Genomic DNA, 15,411 nt, shown 5'->3' with positions numbered 1-15,411 from the left:
TGTATATGAGATAAGGCAACTATTATTGGACCCCCTTGTAAAGATGTGTAAAAAAAAAAAAAAAGTCCTAAATCACAAAAAAAAAAAAAAAAAAAACAATCCAATGGACTTTGTTTCCAAGTCTGAAGATGTTACGCTTCCGATCCAGGAAGCTTTTTCAATTCAAAATGTCAGAAATAGCGTTGAGTTTGAGGTCTAGTTCTAACAGTCCAACATAGCCTTTCTACGTATCTGATGCTCTAAAATGTACATCTTCTGTAAATCTGCTGGGCTCCTAAAGACTCATTTGGAATCTGACTGAAAATGTGCAATGATTAATCTGAGCCACGCTATGCACAAGATCCGTCTGCACTGAGGAAAGTTCCCTCACCTCAGCATGTTGAATGCTTACAGAGGCTAACATGGCCAGGGAGTTCATCCTGTTTTCAAATAATTCAACTAATAGTAAATTGACCACTCATAGTAAATTTATGAGGCACAGCGCATGTAGTGCAACATTTTTTAGCGGATGGTGAGGAATGGACAAAGAATTGTATGTTTTCTTATTTCAAGTATTTTTTTAAGAGAAGCCAGACCAAATGGGCATCTGAGTCAAATAGACGAAACCACAGGGAGACCATGAGGTCATGGATTGCTAGTTCTAGTATTAACTAAAGCGGATCAACTTACAATTTAAATCAGTAAGAATGCCATGGGATTTGTTCTCTCTACTAATTGAAAAAAAATCAAATTAAAAGGGTGAAATGTTAGTTTTTTTTCAGTTAAAATGCATTTATTTCCTTTTTTTTTTTTTTTTACATTTCTTTATGAGAGGTGCCAACAATGATGGTGGAGACAATAGAAAGAAGCAGAGCCCATAAAAAGTTAGACAATCTACTTGTTTAAACAAACAACAGGAGATGTTGCTAAAAGACTCCTGAACTGCCTCTGGCAAAGACACAAAGGCTTTCTGTAATCACACTTTGCAATTTAAAGGCAGTAGTGACTAAAGTGTGTAACAGTTGTGATTGAAAATGTCAGCTTGGACGTGTTTGTTTTAGGCTTTCAGTATTGCTGCCAGTCATAAGAAAACATAATGAAAAACCGACATTCAATGTTATCCTGATGCTTGAAGGCAACTTCTGAAAGGCTACCTGAGTGTTTTTATAGAAATCACGGAGCAGCACTGCATCACTGGAGCTGCTTATAGAAGATATTCATATGGGTTAGGAAAGAGCAACTGATTGTTTGTGGGTAAAGAAAAGAAAAATAAAAAGTCTTTGGTGAGAGGAGCTGCAGCATGTCTCTATGAAGAAAATCTGCTCCAAGGTTGGATCTCTATTTTGTCTGACAAACGCTTTGCAAAGGCAAGGTGATGAGGTTCAACCAAGCAAAGTTGATTCTTTAGTTAGAAAAAAATAAATATTTTTTAATTCTTTCAAATAAAAAGGGAAAACCCTTCAGTTCATTAATTAGTACCTGAAAAAAGTACCCAATATTCCTCCTGAACTCATCCCAGAGGTTTTCTATTCTTCCATAGGAATGTAAGACAGGACGGAGTGCTCCTGTGCGATGGCAGCAAGTTCTTTAAGGAACTCTGAGAAGAGAACCGTAGCAAAGACCTCCATCTGATCCAGAGAGATGGCTTTAGGCTTTGGTGGAGGGGAGTTCTTCAAGATCCTTCCTCCTTCCTGTTGGTTGGAGGGACCGCTGCTGCTTTTATCTGAGAGAGCGAAAACACAAACAGGTTGAAGTTTCAAGGAGGATCATTTTGTTTACTACATTTTTTAAATAAATTAAAATAAAAAACACAGACACCCTAAAAAAAAAAAAAAAAAAAAAAAAAAGCAAAAGTTGCAAACAAAAAGAATAAAACAAGCACTTTGCAATTCCCATCTATTGTCTTTCTACAAAGATTCTGAGGGTTTGTCTTTATACTTATTAAGCTCTGATGCTTTGAAACCACAGAAGATCCGGTTCAAACATTGGATTAAAAAGCTTGAGGGCCTGAAAGAGGAGGCTAAAAAAATCAGAGTTTATTCAGACCTCTGAAAAAACCAACTGTGTGCGGTTCATCACTTTGAATCGCTGCTGTACCTTTTATTTGGCTCAAATATTTAATCTAATTATTAAACTTTATGTTTAAATCCTAATCAGATTTTTAAATGAATTTTAATTTGGGAGGTAAATAGAGCTTTTTGACTGCATTCTATTGTCCACATAAGCTTCAGTCTATAAACAGTTCTATCTTTTTTTATAGAACTTTATTGATCTCACAATGGAGAAATAAACTCTCGGCATTTAACGCATCCATTGGGGAGCAGTGGGTTTCCACACACTGAGCTCGGAGAGCAGTGTGAGGTTAAGTGTCTTGCTCAGGGACCCAGAGTGCAGGCTGTGGGGATCGAACCAGGTACTTGCAAACAGATGTGAAGTGAAAATGACTTTAAGCCAGCTCAGTCTAAGCAGAGGTGGTAAAAGAGGAAACCGTTCGGCTGATCCACTGCCTGAAGAGTTACAGTGGGCGCTGGTTGGAAATGGACACTTCACTCACGCTCCGCGTGTTTCACGTATTGTGTGAAAAACATGTGACTACTATAGCCACTAGGTGGCAGTCTGACTCCATTTCGGCGTCCCATGAGTCAGAATTACATAGGTCGAGTAGCAAACTGGAAGGGTGTCACGTGTTGCGAGTTTATAGCGCAGAGGTTAAGCTGAGTGGTCTGTGGTTCAATAGACTGTGGGTTCAATCCCAGCTGTGGCCAAGTTGTCTTAAATGTTTTTTTTTTTTATTTTATTATTATTATCGCTTTTTTATAAAGTAATGCAAGTTAGAATGTAAAGTAATGAAACCAGGTTTTCTATTTTTGAAACAACAATTGGAGTTATTCGTTGGACATTCACGCATGAGCCTGTATAAAAAGAGGAGCTGACCAGCTCCTTTAGTCAGAGACTTGCAGTAGACACCGTGTCTGTACGTTTGTGGGCCTGCAGTCAACTGAAAAGCAGGTTTATTGGGGATCTTGGTGTTTTTTTTTGTGGTTATCTGCTGCGGACATACTCTAAGTGGACTGGTCATGTTATTGTCCGACTGATGTGTGGGTTATACAGGCCAAACATCTTCCCTTGCCAACCCAAATAATGAAATCCGTTTTTTTTTTTTTTTTTTATCTTGACGAAAACCAGAAATATGGTCTGCCTGCATTCATGAACAACTTATGTTTGTGAGACCCCCTACCCCTCAGGACCCCCGCCTAATCAATGCAAAAAATAACGACAAATGGCTTTAGCAGGTTATTCAGAGTTGACGCGGTACTTTGCAGACAACTTACTCTCTTGTTCTCTGACAATACAATTCAACCACCACCATTTACAGAGACCCCCTCCCCCTCACAGCTCAACTTTGTGGTTTCAACACTGCAGCGAAAGTTTCCTGATATGGGGAAGAGTGACTTGAAGGACTGCATTGATAAGATCAACGAATTTCTCCGTACAACACGCAAATCATCCCAACGACTCTCAATGTAAACCTGTTCAGTATTCATCACAATAAACACATTTTCTCTCATGCTCTTTTCCCACTTTGTGTTGTTTTAAAATCTAATCTGAAATATAGAAATAGAAATTATAGAAACAAAATGTTTCACAGCAGTTTTTTCAGGAACAGAATCAGGTTTATTGACATTGTCAGAGAAGGAGTTCACAAACTAGGGATTTTTTTTATGGTACAATCGTGCAAGATGACACATATAAGGGTAAATAGAATTATAAAAATATCTAAACACTGTGGCAATATATAAGCAATATCTATACCGTATATCCAGGTCTGGGGCGGATTTTAGCAGGGGCTTACCGGGGCTGCAGCCCGGGGCTCCGGCATTCCCGTAGGTTTTATATTTTTGTGAATGGATAGTGTTAGAATTTACCGTATTTTCACGACTATAAGCGCACATAAACGTCTTTTTATCCCTTGAAATGTGCGGTGCTCCCTTTGGTAAGGAGACCAGGTGGGGGGTTTTTCCACTCATCAACATCGCTGTTGATGCAGAAGCAGCGAGTTTACATGCAAAGTCAATGGTTGATGCGCATATACGTACAGTAGGCGCAGCAAAAGGTCCCGCAGCGCATTTTAAGCATTTGACGCGCGCTGCTGCTGCTCGAGATGGAAAAATTGAAGTTTAGCTGCTGGAAGCGCCGCATCAATCAGAGAAGCTGATCTGGGAGCTGACAGCAAGACAGACACATCGCTCTGCTGCTCAGCTCCTCTTTTTATACAGGCTCATGCGTGAATGTCCAACGAATAACTCCAATTGTTGTTTCAAAAATAGAAAACCTGGTTACATTCTAACTTTCATTACTTTATAAAAAATAAAAAATAAAACATTTAAGGCAACTCGGCCACAGTTGGGATTGAACCCACAAGCTGTTAGTCTACAGACCACTCAGCTTAACCACTGCGCTATAAGTTGGCAACACGTGACAGCCCTCCCAGTCTGCTACTTGACCAGACTGGGAGGGGTGTCACGTATTGCACGGCAAGAAAGTAACACACAAAAACAAAGCTTTCAACGGCACTTATATTTTACAAAACTAAAGAAAATATATTTTCTTACATACCCTTTTGAATAACTTTGGCTTATCTTAATGAGGAATCAACTTTGGATATGATTTTAATTTCAACATCACCAGCCGCAGCACTGTCTCTGTCGCCTTTCTCTGGTTGCGCTACAGTCCGTATCCCCGGCTCCAACTTAATTAATTTAATTTTTCATTAAATAATAGCGATGCAGATAAATAGAAATAACAGTTCTCAGATAAGATCGGAGGTGTATCTATAACTACGCAACCATTTTCATAAAATAAGATTATGCAGTCACTTGACTGCATAATCTTATGTTAAATTAATTCATTAACTTTATTTTAATCAAAAACAAAATAAAATAGCCCAGTATCACACCAAGATCCCCAATAAACCTGCTTTTCAGTTGACTGCAGGCCCACAAACGTCACCCTCAGCACGGCAGAGGTCCCAAGCGCCACCTGGTGGTTGTCCGGGTACATTGCAGTTCTTTTTGAAATAAAAAAACTGGCCTCAGGAAATACAACGTGATTCACGTGGGAATCACACAGGAATCACGCAGGAAACCGTCCATTTCCAACCAGTGCCCACTGTAGCATGTTAATATAAATAACAACTGGCAACTATCAACATGGAGATAAGATAAACTTGATCATCCCTATTGGGGGAATTTGTTTTTGCAGTCAGATAGGTTAAAGATGAGGCTATAGCACTATTATTTTACTAAAGATGGAGAAATGCAGGAAAATATTGATTAATTACTGAAAAAATTAGAAGTGCAAAGAAATTTGAATATTTTTTTTAAGTTTGGTTGGCCATATTGGACAAGATATGTTCATTTTTGTTTTGTTTTTTTAAAACGTCAAGATATAGAAATAAAATTTACATAACGATATCTTTAACCTGTGCTGCCAACCCTTAATAAAAGAAAGGTGGTTCAGACTGAGGCGTGTTTTTACCTGCTGTGATGAACGAGGCCTCTCTGGCCAGCAGCCAGTGTTGTGCCACAGTAATAAGCTCAGGGAAGTCCTTCCTGCAGGCAGCCGCCTCTTCTATCTGATTCTTTACAATAGCGAGAACCTGGGGACAATTATTTTAAAGAAAGTATCATTAAATTCCTATCTGCAGCGTTTTAACTCTTTGGAAATGTGGTAAAAACGGGTATTATCTGTTATGTTTTTTTTTTATCTGAAATACGTTTGGTTCACCTGGTAAAGCGATCGAACAGTCGGCTGAAAAACCAGATTGGTGTTGAGGAGGAAGGAGCGGAGGAGTGGCTGAGGGTAAGCGGCCAGCTGAGCCAGGATCCCTGTCAGCAGCAGGTTGACATGAAGCGTGTTGGTGAGCATATTCTCCAGGCGAGACAGCAGCACGCTGATAAATGGACCTGCAGGATGAAGATTCATTGCTATCATGTTTGATTTTTGGTGCTGCAGGGACCAGATTCACCTGAACTCACCTGTAAAAGGCAAAGTGTAGCTTCCTTTAGAGCTCCCACTACGGGACCTCTGAATGGACCCAAATGGAGACGCTAGTTTCTCTGAATCAGGAGTTTCAGCTGTAAAGGAAGTGAAGTCCATCTCTTCCTCCTCCTCTTCTTCTTCCACTGCTATAGAGACAGACTTTCTCACCTCTCCATCAGTTTTTGCCTGTTTTCCAGCTGTTTGGCTGACCAGAGTACGGACCAGCTCCTCATACTGAGATAAAAGATCATCACTAGTGCTGGTCGTGTTTTGGACATTGCCGTTACAGTCTGTCTGACCTTTGACCTTTGCCTTTAGGCTGTTATTTCCGTTATCTGCCATCACAGAGGTGGGAAGTGTTAGACTGAGCCCGTTTTTCAGTGGGACCTCAGTGGAGTCTGGCTGAGCCTCAGCTGATGATGAGCCGCGGGGTCTGGCTGATGTCTGCTCCATCGCTGAGGCGTCTTTCTTTGCAATCAGATCGTACACCAGGACATCATCCTGGAAGTCATTTTCCTCGATGTAGGAGCCTTTAACCAGCATGATGGCAGACCTTCTCATCTCCTGGATGTGTTTTGGTGCCTCAGAAGAAGGCAGCTGAGGAGGTTTCGGTTCCACAGGAACTTCGCCAGCCTGAACTGGACACGCATCAAAGGTGTCATCCCATTCCAGCTCGAGCTGGGCAATAGAGGGTGGTTCTTTACTCGGCGGCTGACTTGGGCGAGGACGTGACCCCAGCAGCTGTGGGACTCTCTTGAAGGCCGTCTGGGTTTGGCGACTGTCTGGCGCCGGCTCCTCCAGTACGCCCGGCTGGTATTTCTCCGGAGGAGGGTTCTCCCCATCATACGGTGCCGACCACACCTGGCAGGCCTTCATGCAGCTGCTGATGCTGAGCCGGGCGTCATAGAGGTAATGAAGGTAGCTGACATCCAGGTAGATCTCTGAGCCTATGGTACAGGAGTTACCTGAGCCATCTTCTTCTTCAGAGAAGCTGCTGTGTTTGTCTGATGAAGACAGACAGGGGATGATGAAATCTGATGTTGAACGCAGAACTCCCACAGAGCAGAAATAATGAGTCTGACATTTAGCAGCAGGAGGTAAAGTGATTTAATATTGCAAAACAGCAGGAGGTCTCAGCCTCATAATACACACCATCACCCCTGTTAGATGCTCATGTTCCAATTAAATGCAGATCAACACCTTACAGTGCACCGCATGTTTTCACGCACGTCTTACTTTGACACTGAAGAACTATATTTTCTTTTAGTATTCCTTTCTTTTTTCTTTAATTAATTTCCAAATCACTTAATGGCCCACTGGTATCATTGCGAATATTTAGCTAAAAAGGTGTTATTACGAGGTACATTTGTTTGTAGAATTCCCTCAGCAGTTGGTTTAAAAGCTACAAAAGCTGTTTGAATGCGTCTTCAAAGCATAAAACACATTTGGCCTTCTTAGAGCTTTCATGCTCAAGTAATGCACAATGCCACCACAGAGGAGTGGATATAAACCCACAAAGAGGCTTATAAAGGATTAAAGGGCCTTTTGCTTACACTGCCTGGTGTTGTCTTTACAATGAGTTCATGTGGCAGAGCTATACAGCTGGGCAGGCCTATTTGTAGTTCATAAAATATGAATTTAAACATTCTAAGGGAGTGCTGAGCATCCGAAAAGTGTAAAGGATGCATGGATTCAGCAGGTAAAGAGAAATAAATATTTAATGACTTTTTATGTTCAACTAATATTACAATATTTGAATAAAAGCAAGTAATCAGATTTTTCAGATAAGTATCTGAACCCGGATCACTGGAGACATGAAAGGATCTTGCAGGATGAACAATATCCTCCATGTTTTTGGTTGTGTAGCCCAGCATTTTTAGCCTGGATTCACCAAAAAACAAAGGATATGTGGGGGGTTTTTTCTTAAACGCTTCTTTTAGTCTGCTTTTGAATTAGTAACTAAATTTTCATCATCATCAGTCTGTTAAGTAAATTGAATTGAATTGAACTGAACTGAACGGAATTAAAAGTGTTACGGTTGGCCATGCTATTGGTGTGGTAGTGGGCCATATGGCAGCAATACTTAGACTTAGACAGATTTTATTTGTCATTTTGTTAACACAAGTGTAAAACAAAAAGAAATTGTTTTGGATCAGTTCAATTGAGCTTGGACCAGTTAACGATGCCAAGCTTGGTTCCTTACGACTGTTTACACATCATGCTAGCACGGTTCCTCGCCTCCTAGAGACGATTTATGGTACTACTGCCTTCTTGAGATAATCAAGCAAATCACATTGGCGGTGCCTGTAACATTCAGGAAGTTTGGTAATAATTGTGATATTTCGTTGTTTGCGGAGAGTCAGGCGAAGAAAGCAGCCTTTGGTGAATTTACTTGACAGAGTCGGCTTTTGGGAAATGGATACCACTAGCAATAGTCTAATCAGGGCTTACAGACAATCAGGGCTTTGTCCAGAAGTGAACTGCGCCGAGCCCTACTGATGAACTAATACCAGTTGAGCGCGATTCTGTTGTGTCTGGAGCAGTCCGGTTCAGTTTTGTGACTCTTGTTACCACAAGATGCATTTTATTTTGCATTATTTTTAGACTTTAATTAGTCCATACATTTCTGGCCTAAATTCTTGCCGTAATTAACATTTGCACTGCACTTCTCTCCATTGCCAGATGAACATAAGAAGCCCATAAAGCCATTACACTTAATTCAGCAGAAGGTTTCCTCCTTTTAAGCATTTTGAAGACCATAAGGTCAACCATGGGAGCTGGCTCAGAGCTCGTCTGCCTGGCTGTGTGTTTCCTGGATGGGGCCGCCTTTTACAGTTGCCGTTTGTATCTCTGCTTCTGTCTCCTTGAACCCCAGTCAGCCTCAGCAGATGGCCGCTCACACTGAGCCTGGTTCTGCTGGAGGTTTCTTCCTGTTAAAAGGGAGTTTTTCCTCTCCACTGTCACTAAAAGCATGCTTAGTGTAGGGGGTTTGCCTTTCGAGTCAATGAGTCGATGCAATCAACTGGTTTTCCTTAGATAGAAAACTTTGAATCAATTTGACTGTATGATCTGGTGAACTGTAAAGTTCCTTGATATGTCATGTGTTGTGAATTGGTGCTATATACCGTAAATTCTCTAATATAGGCCCGGGCCTTTATTTCACTCAAGTGCATCGCGGTCCAGGCCTTTATTGGAAGGAGGCCAGTATTAGAGACAGGCCTCTATTGCTATTTGAGCAACACAGACTACCAGTGGAATGAATAAAAATGAGATTTTGTGTCTATTTGAACCTATAAAACACTAGGTTCATTTATTGAAAAAGTACAGTTACCATGTCTCGCTTGGTTTGAAGTAAAAAAAAATAAAAATAAAAATCCTCCAATTCTGTTTAATTCTCCTCCTCAGTTTCCTCCTCCTCTTCATCTCTCCCTTTAATCTCTTCATCACTCGCGCTCCTCCTCCTGTTCTGCTGCGTGTCTGTTCTCTTCCTCGCGCAGACGGGCAGCAGCAGGGCTTGTCGTTCAGCTGCGCAGGGCTGTGGTACTTGTATGTTACTACCACAAGTATAATGTTGAGGTATGCCCAGAAAAAACGTTTATAGCCCCGGCCTGTATTAGAGACCGGCCATTATTTACCTCCTCTGACAGCGAGACCGGCCATTATTAGAGACCCGGCCGCTATTGGAATACAGGCCAATATTAGAGAATTTACGGTAAATAAACTGAATTTAATCGAGTTGAATCTTTATGACATGATTTGTCTTATTGGGCCCAGATACATTGGATTACAAAATAGAATTCAACGTGATTTTTATTACACTATCACAAGTACAAAGCAATGAAATAAACTCTCTGCATTTAACCCATCGCATTGGGGAGAAGTGGCCTGCCATTGTGCAGTGCCCGTGGAGCAGGTACACAAAGTGACAGTCTGTGGGAGTGGGGCTAGAACTCCGGACCTCCAGGACGCAAGCGTAAGGCCCTAACCATTAGGCCACCAGTCCCCCACAGACAAAGTGCTGCTGTGACTGAATTCGGCCCACAGGTATTTAGAGAAGCCAAGCTCCACAGATGAACAGTCACACGCGACACATCCTCACAGTTTTACTTCAATAAAAGGGCAAAACTGATACAACTTATTTTTTAACAAATGTTCAATTAAACCTTGAATTAACAGAAGTTGGCCAAAGTTCAAGCTAACTATTTTGTTCACTTTTCTGGCATTTTTTAAATTAGGAAACATGACTTTAGATGTAATTGACCATAAAGACAAAGAATTTAGTCTGATTTAATTTTAGACAGAGAGAAAGGGAGGTTGTGTCTTTTTATAATGGGTGTAAATGTCAGTATACCCCTGAATTACCTGTGTTGCTGGAGTTCTTTGGAGTTTCGACACGCTTGGAAAAAAGGATGGAGTCCAGCTGCCGCAGGGGTGGGGGGGCTGCGATCAGGGGAGCAGCAGGACGGCGTCAGCGCCAGAATCTTGGCTGCCGATGCTGAATAGAAGTCCCTCTCCCTCACCACTCGTCTCTGACTCAGCATCATGTGATTGCAGGGGATCAGGTACCTGCAGAGGGGAGACGGAAAGACGTGTCATGGAAACCAATGGGCGGCCGAGAAGGATGCAATGAGAGGAGAGAGATAATCATGGCAGGAGAAGCTCATCATGTCATAAATCAACTGAAGCTCCAGAAATGGCCAAGTCAGCACAGGGGCCACTTACTTTAGTACAAGCTGCAGCATCACATCCTCGCAGTAGAGGCCGATCAGAGTACGAAAAAGTGCGAGTGACACAGTTCCCAGCTGGAGGCATCCATTAAGAGAGAAAAAATTATATTAGGATAAGACAAAAACTATTTTATCGTACAGAAATAAAAGAAGTTTTGCTGTACAAAAAGCAGTATTGTATTTTTTTCTTCTCAAAATTATCCTGTCAAACAATAATGACCACACCTACAGGTCCTAGAGAAATTTTCCAATCCATAACACAAGCCTCTGGCTTAAGGGTTAAGCTGTGTAAATAAAACATGCATATTCCTTAAAAAAATGAGAAAACACGTCCGTGATTGACTGGGTTTCATCCTGTACCTGGAAAGGAGTGTTGATGCGGCTGACCAGTGTATCCAAAATATAGACTCCCTCATGTTGGTGGAGCAGGATGAAGGAGAGCAGAGTTTGCAGCAGGGCCGGCTCAGTCACGCTCCTCAGGAAGAGGTCGAGGTAGGCCGTAGTGGTCATCACCTCCTCTAAAGTGAGCTTCATAGGGATAGAAATCAGTCAGCTGGGACTCTGTATGTAACTGTGAAGCTTAGATCAAGACAAAAAGCTAAAGATGGAATACTTTAGAGGTTTGAAAAATGTATTTATTTTCTTTTAATCTTAGCACCAGATCCTCTCAGAACAACAAACTTATGGGGCACATAAACTTAAAGATAAAAACAAGCATTTGTTTGGAGAATGAAATGAAATCCATCTCAACCAAATTACTTTTAAAGCCAATTTAATAGTGAATTCATATTTAGTAATAAGGGTGGGAGCATCATGCTATCAAATACATTTGGCACAACACAAATGATCACTATAAACATACACATGATTAAAGGTAACCCAACTGATTTGTTATCATTTGCTACTAGAGTGTGATTACGAGTGAGAAGAAAGACAAGAACAAACCTTGTGCAGTGCTGGTGCAAGGACTGGTACAAGGAAACCATTATAAATATAAGCCACCAACTGGTCTCTGATGCTTTGATGGGCGACCTGGAAACAGTAGCAATGTTAGAGAGGTCTGCAGTCAGGAAGAGTTGCAGCATAACACTGGAATATCGAGTTCCTTTGCTTTTCTTAGGACACCAGGAGGACCTGATTTAGACCCTGTGCACCGCTGGGTGGACTGTGTGAGGGTTTGGATTACTTCTCACAGATTTTGATTTCTCAGAGTGAATCAGGGACATCTTTAGAAACCAGGGAAATCAATTCTCTGTGTTCATTTATGCCTTTGTCTTCTTGAATTCTGTTCTAATGATAACTAAAGAAAGTGGATGCACCTGCCTGTCTCCCAATCACCCTCATGGCTCTCAGCTGTTACTCAGCCTATTTCTACCTGCCAGTATATCACATCCTCCTTTCCTGAATGAAGATAATTCCAAGTGTCAGTGTGAACTCCTGTACTGCCCTGTCCTTGCTGGCTCCTCATAGGCATTCTGGACTGTTCCAGATTGTCTGCCATCATCCAGTCAGTCAGCTTCTTGCCTGTTAAACACCAGCTATAAGACCACATCAGCTCTGCCCCAGTTTGCCGTTAGTCTTTCTCCCAGCATTTCCCATCCTTTTACAAACTTTCACTAATCCTTTTGACCACACTCAGTATCTGGCTGACTATTGGGTCTTTAGGTTTTTCATTATTCATCTATAGTTTACATATGGCATTTGTACTGCGTTCAATCAATGCACATTTTTAAATGAATGTGGAGGTGAACAGTAACAACAAGGCTCCGTAGTTAGTTTTTGTGGGGACTCAGTCCTCTAAAAAAAAAAAAAAAAAAAGGCACACGGCCTCACCTGAATCACAGCATTGCAGAATTCCAGTGAGTTTAGAAACTGGACCAGGGACGGCAACCGAAGCCACTCCTCCTTGTGCAAACAGTGCCACTCCTCGCTGGGAACCTCCAGCTTGGTTGGAAGAGATGAGTAGAGGCCACTCAGCCCTGTGGCCAGCACCTAAGAGACGTGACACAATGTTAAAAAAGAAGAATCTAAAATCCAAGATTACATGACGGTGTGTTTAATTCTTGGTTTTTGTTCAAAAAATACATTATTATCATGCAGATGTGCTTTTAAAGACAACAGAACATCCATCCGTCCGTCCGTAATTCACATATTGATTTGTTGACTTGTCTCTCGCTACTGCAAGAAATCTTCCTTCTTCAACCTCCAGGTAAATTACTCAAAATATATAAAACATCTGGTAATCTTTATTATTCATAATTTCACCCAATAAAAAAAAAGATTGACTTGATGAAAAGTAACCCATCAGACCGATTAAGCTTCACGTCTTTTGATTAAGTGCTGTACTGTTTCTGTAACAAACATGACGTGCTTCATTAAATTGTGACCTAACAGTTTTCAGTATCAGCTTCATCAGAACCAAAGCATTTTTTTCCTGAGGTTCTATCCCTGCCTATATTCTTTTCTTTACCTCAGCCCAGACAAATGGAGACTGCTGTCACATGTTCACCACAGTAAACCCTTAATAGAAACACCAGCAGCTCTTTAGTGTAGCTGGTGACCTCCTCACATCTTTTCTCTAATTACTATTAACTGCCTTCAGTGTCTTCTATGGGAGTTTTGTACATTAATCTTGACTGATGATTTTGCACATTTACATCCTGTAGATAGTTTATTAGCTATAAAACAATCCTATTTCAGTTTATATAGACTTAATGAAAAACACATTTAAACTCAGAAGGTGAGAAAGACCAAAGATTATCAAATTAAGTATTAGCTAAAATGCTTGCTGATAAATCTAACAACCTGTTGGTTAAAACTGTTTGGGAATCAGTCATCATTGTCTACACTTTAACTTGTTATTGTGCTATACCTGATCTCAGTATGCTTATTCTCCTGAGGTCCCCTCTGCAAGCTATCTGAAATACTTTGTTTTGTTTAACTGGCATTTTATCCAATTCTTTCTTTCACTGCAAGGCCTGCAGCTCTGGATGAAAAGCTCTATTCATGTGGAATTATTTTTTAGACAAGCTGTAATCTTATAAAAGTCAGGCATTTGCAACAATCAACGCAAGATTGTGTTTTCAACTTTTTGAGTAGGTCAATGAATCAATCTGACAATGTAACAAATTACTACACCGAGGGACTCTCATATTTGAATAAATATGAACAGCATGGATTATTTCTTTTCGAAACATAAAAGCTGAATTGAAAAGGAATTTTAAATCTTTTTGCGGACAAAATTAAGAAGGATAGAATGTTTGGTTTGAGACTCACCGGACAGAAGTAGGTGTTCTCTGCAACATGTTTGGCCACCCTCTCATTCTCAGCAGACAACGACATGATGAGCAACAGGGCGTCCCTCGCCTGCTGGCCCACGCTGCCCTCCCTGTGAATGAAGGGGATGAGGAGGGAGAAGATGAGGAAGTTGGTGGCCCCCTGATCCTCACTTGTGTGGAAAAACAGCTCCAGGATGGAAGGGTCTTTTGCTAGAACGCAGCACAACTGGTGGAGCAGCAGCACCAGCTCCGCCTCGACGGCGGGCCCCCCCGTGCCCGAACAGGAGGACAACAGCATCATCAGCGGCCGCAGGATGGGCTTGTGATGGAGCAGAGGCTGGCGCGACTGGCCCACCAGCATCTCGTACATCTTCAGCTGCTCCAGTTTCATGTCATCTGTGAACTCTCTGCGCAGGCTCCACACAAACAGGCGCTCCATCACGTTCTCCATCACCACGAACTCCAGGATAGGACCCATCGCCCCGTCCGGACCGCTCTCCTCCTCCATCAGCAGGAGAAGCATGTGCTCCACGTAGTTCTGCACGGCGCTGGCTTCATCTCCTGGGATCGGGCCAAAGCGAGAGCCTCCACTAGCTCCACCGCTGAGGCTGATGAGGGAGGGCAGCGTTGAGCTGCTACGCAGCGGATCATGCTTTTCAAGGATCTTCACAACCTAGAAGGAGAAACATGTCATTGGTGGAACATGTTTGAGAACTTTTATGCAACAACAACTTTAACTGCCAACAAAAAGAAGTATATTAGATTCATGAGTTTTTAAATCAAGACCAGAAGATGATTTTATTTATTTGCAGGTAAACTTATCAGCCACTTTCATGTCAACTAGCAGTTATTTTTGCCCTGGAACTGAAACAGTGTTTATTTTTACTCTTCTCTTTAAGCATTTTTTTCTGCATAAGCTCATAATAAAAAAAAACTATGATTATGTGTAACAAGGAGGAAAAATGATATTCACTTAAATTTGGAGAAATAAGTTATTACACATGAGGTAATTCTGCATTTATTAGGTAAGTCAGCAATAAGACATAAAGTAGCTAAAAGTTTCTCTTCTGTCTGACGGCCATCTGTCTGCTGGAAGCAGGCGTAAACAAATAAACTGAACTAGCTGACACAGAATAAAACTGACTTTTGTTGCTTGCAGACTCTCCCATGTGTAGAAACCAGAGTCCTGATAATAGGCCCAGTGTCCCCAGCCTGACATTGCTGCCATGACAATGGCTGGTTGTGTTTGAGAGAACTGGGCATGGCTACTGGAAACTAGGAAAGAGTTTGTAATCCCAGCCGTGGTCTGATGGGCCTGATGGACTCTGTGGTTTGAACTTTAACGCTCAGCTTCATTCTGGCTCTTCCTACTTCATCTATCTGCC

The 15,411-nt window shown here is 41.6% G+C and overlaps 1 protein-coding gene across 1 annotated transcript in view; it reads right to left on the bottom strand.

The window, feature by feature from the left end:
* Window positions 1-780: 780 nt before the first annotated feature.
* The window catches only part of fam160a1a (family with sequence similarity 160 member A1a), a 38,930-nt gene continuing 24,299 nt past the window's right edge, over window positions 781-15,411 (bottom strand). Inside the window, 11 exon segments of the mRNA XM_038271878.1 lie at window positions 781-1,702; window positions 5,518-5,638; window positions 5,767-5,945; window positions 6,018-7,025; window positions 10,384-10,459; window positions 10,461-10,587; window positions 10,744-10,823; window positions 11,109-11,276; window positions 11,694-11,780; window positions 12,582-12,740; window positions 14,025-14,699. Coding sequence (XP_038127806.1) covers window positions 1,506-1,702; window positions 5,518-5,638; window positions 5,767-5,945; window positions 6,018-7,025; window positions 10,384-10,459; window positions 10,461-10,587; window positions 10,744-10,823; window positions 11,109-11,276; window positions 11,694-11,780; window positions 12,582-12,740; window positions 14,025-14,699 — 2,877 coding nt within the window. The 3' untranslated portion in view covers window positions 781-1,505.

Source organism: Cyprinodon tularosa, unplaced genomic scaffold (assembly GCF_016077235.1).
Source record: "Cyprinodon tularosa strain WSP-4 unplaced genomic scaffold, ASM1607723v1 ctg81, whole genome shotgun sequence".
NCBI classification, from domain to species: domain Eukaryota; kingdom Metazoa; phylum Chordata; class Actinopteri; order Cyprinodontiformes; family Cyprinodontidae; genus Cyprinodon; species Cyprinodon tularosa.
This window is presented reverse-complemented; position numbering and strand designations above follow the sequence as displayed.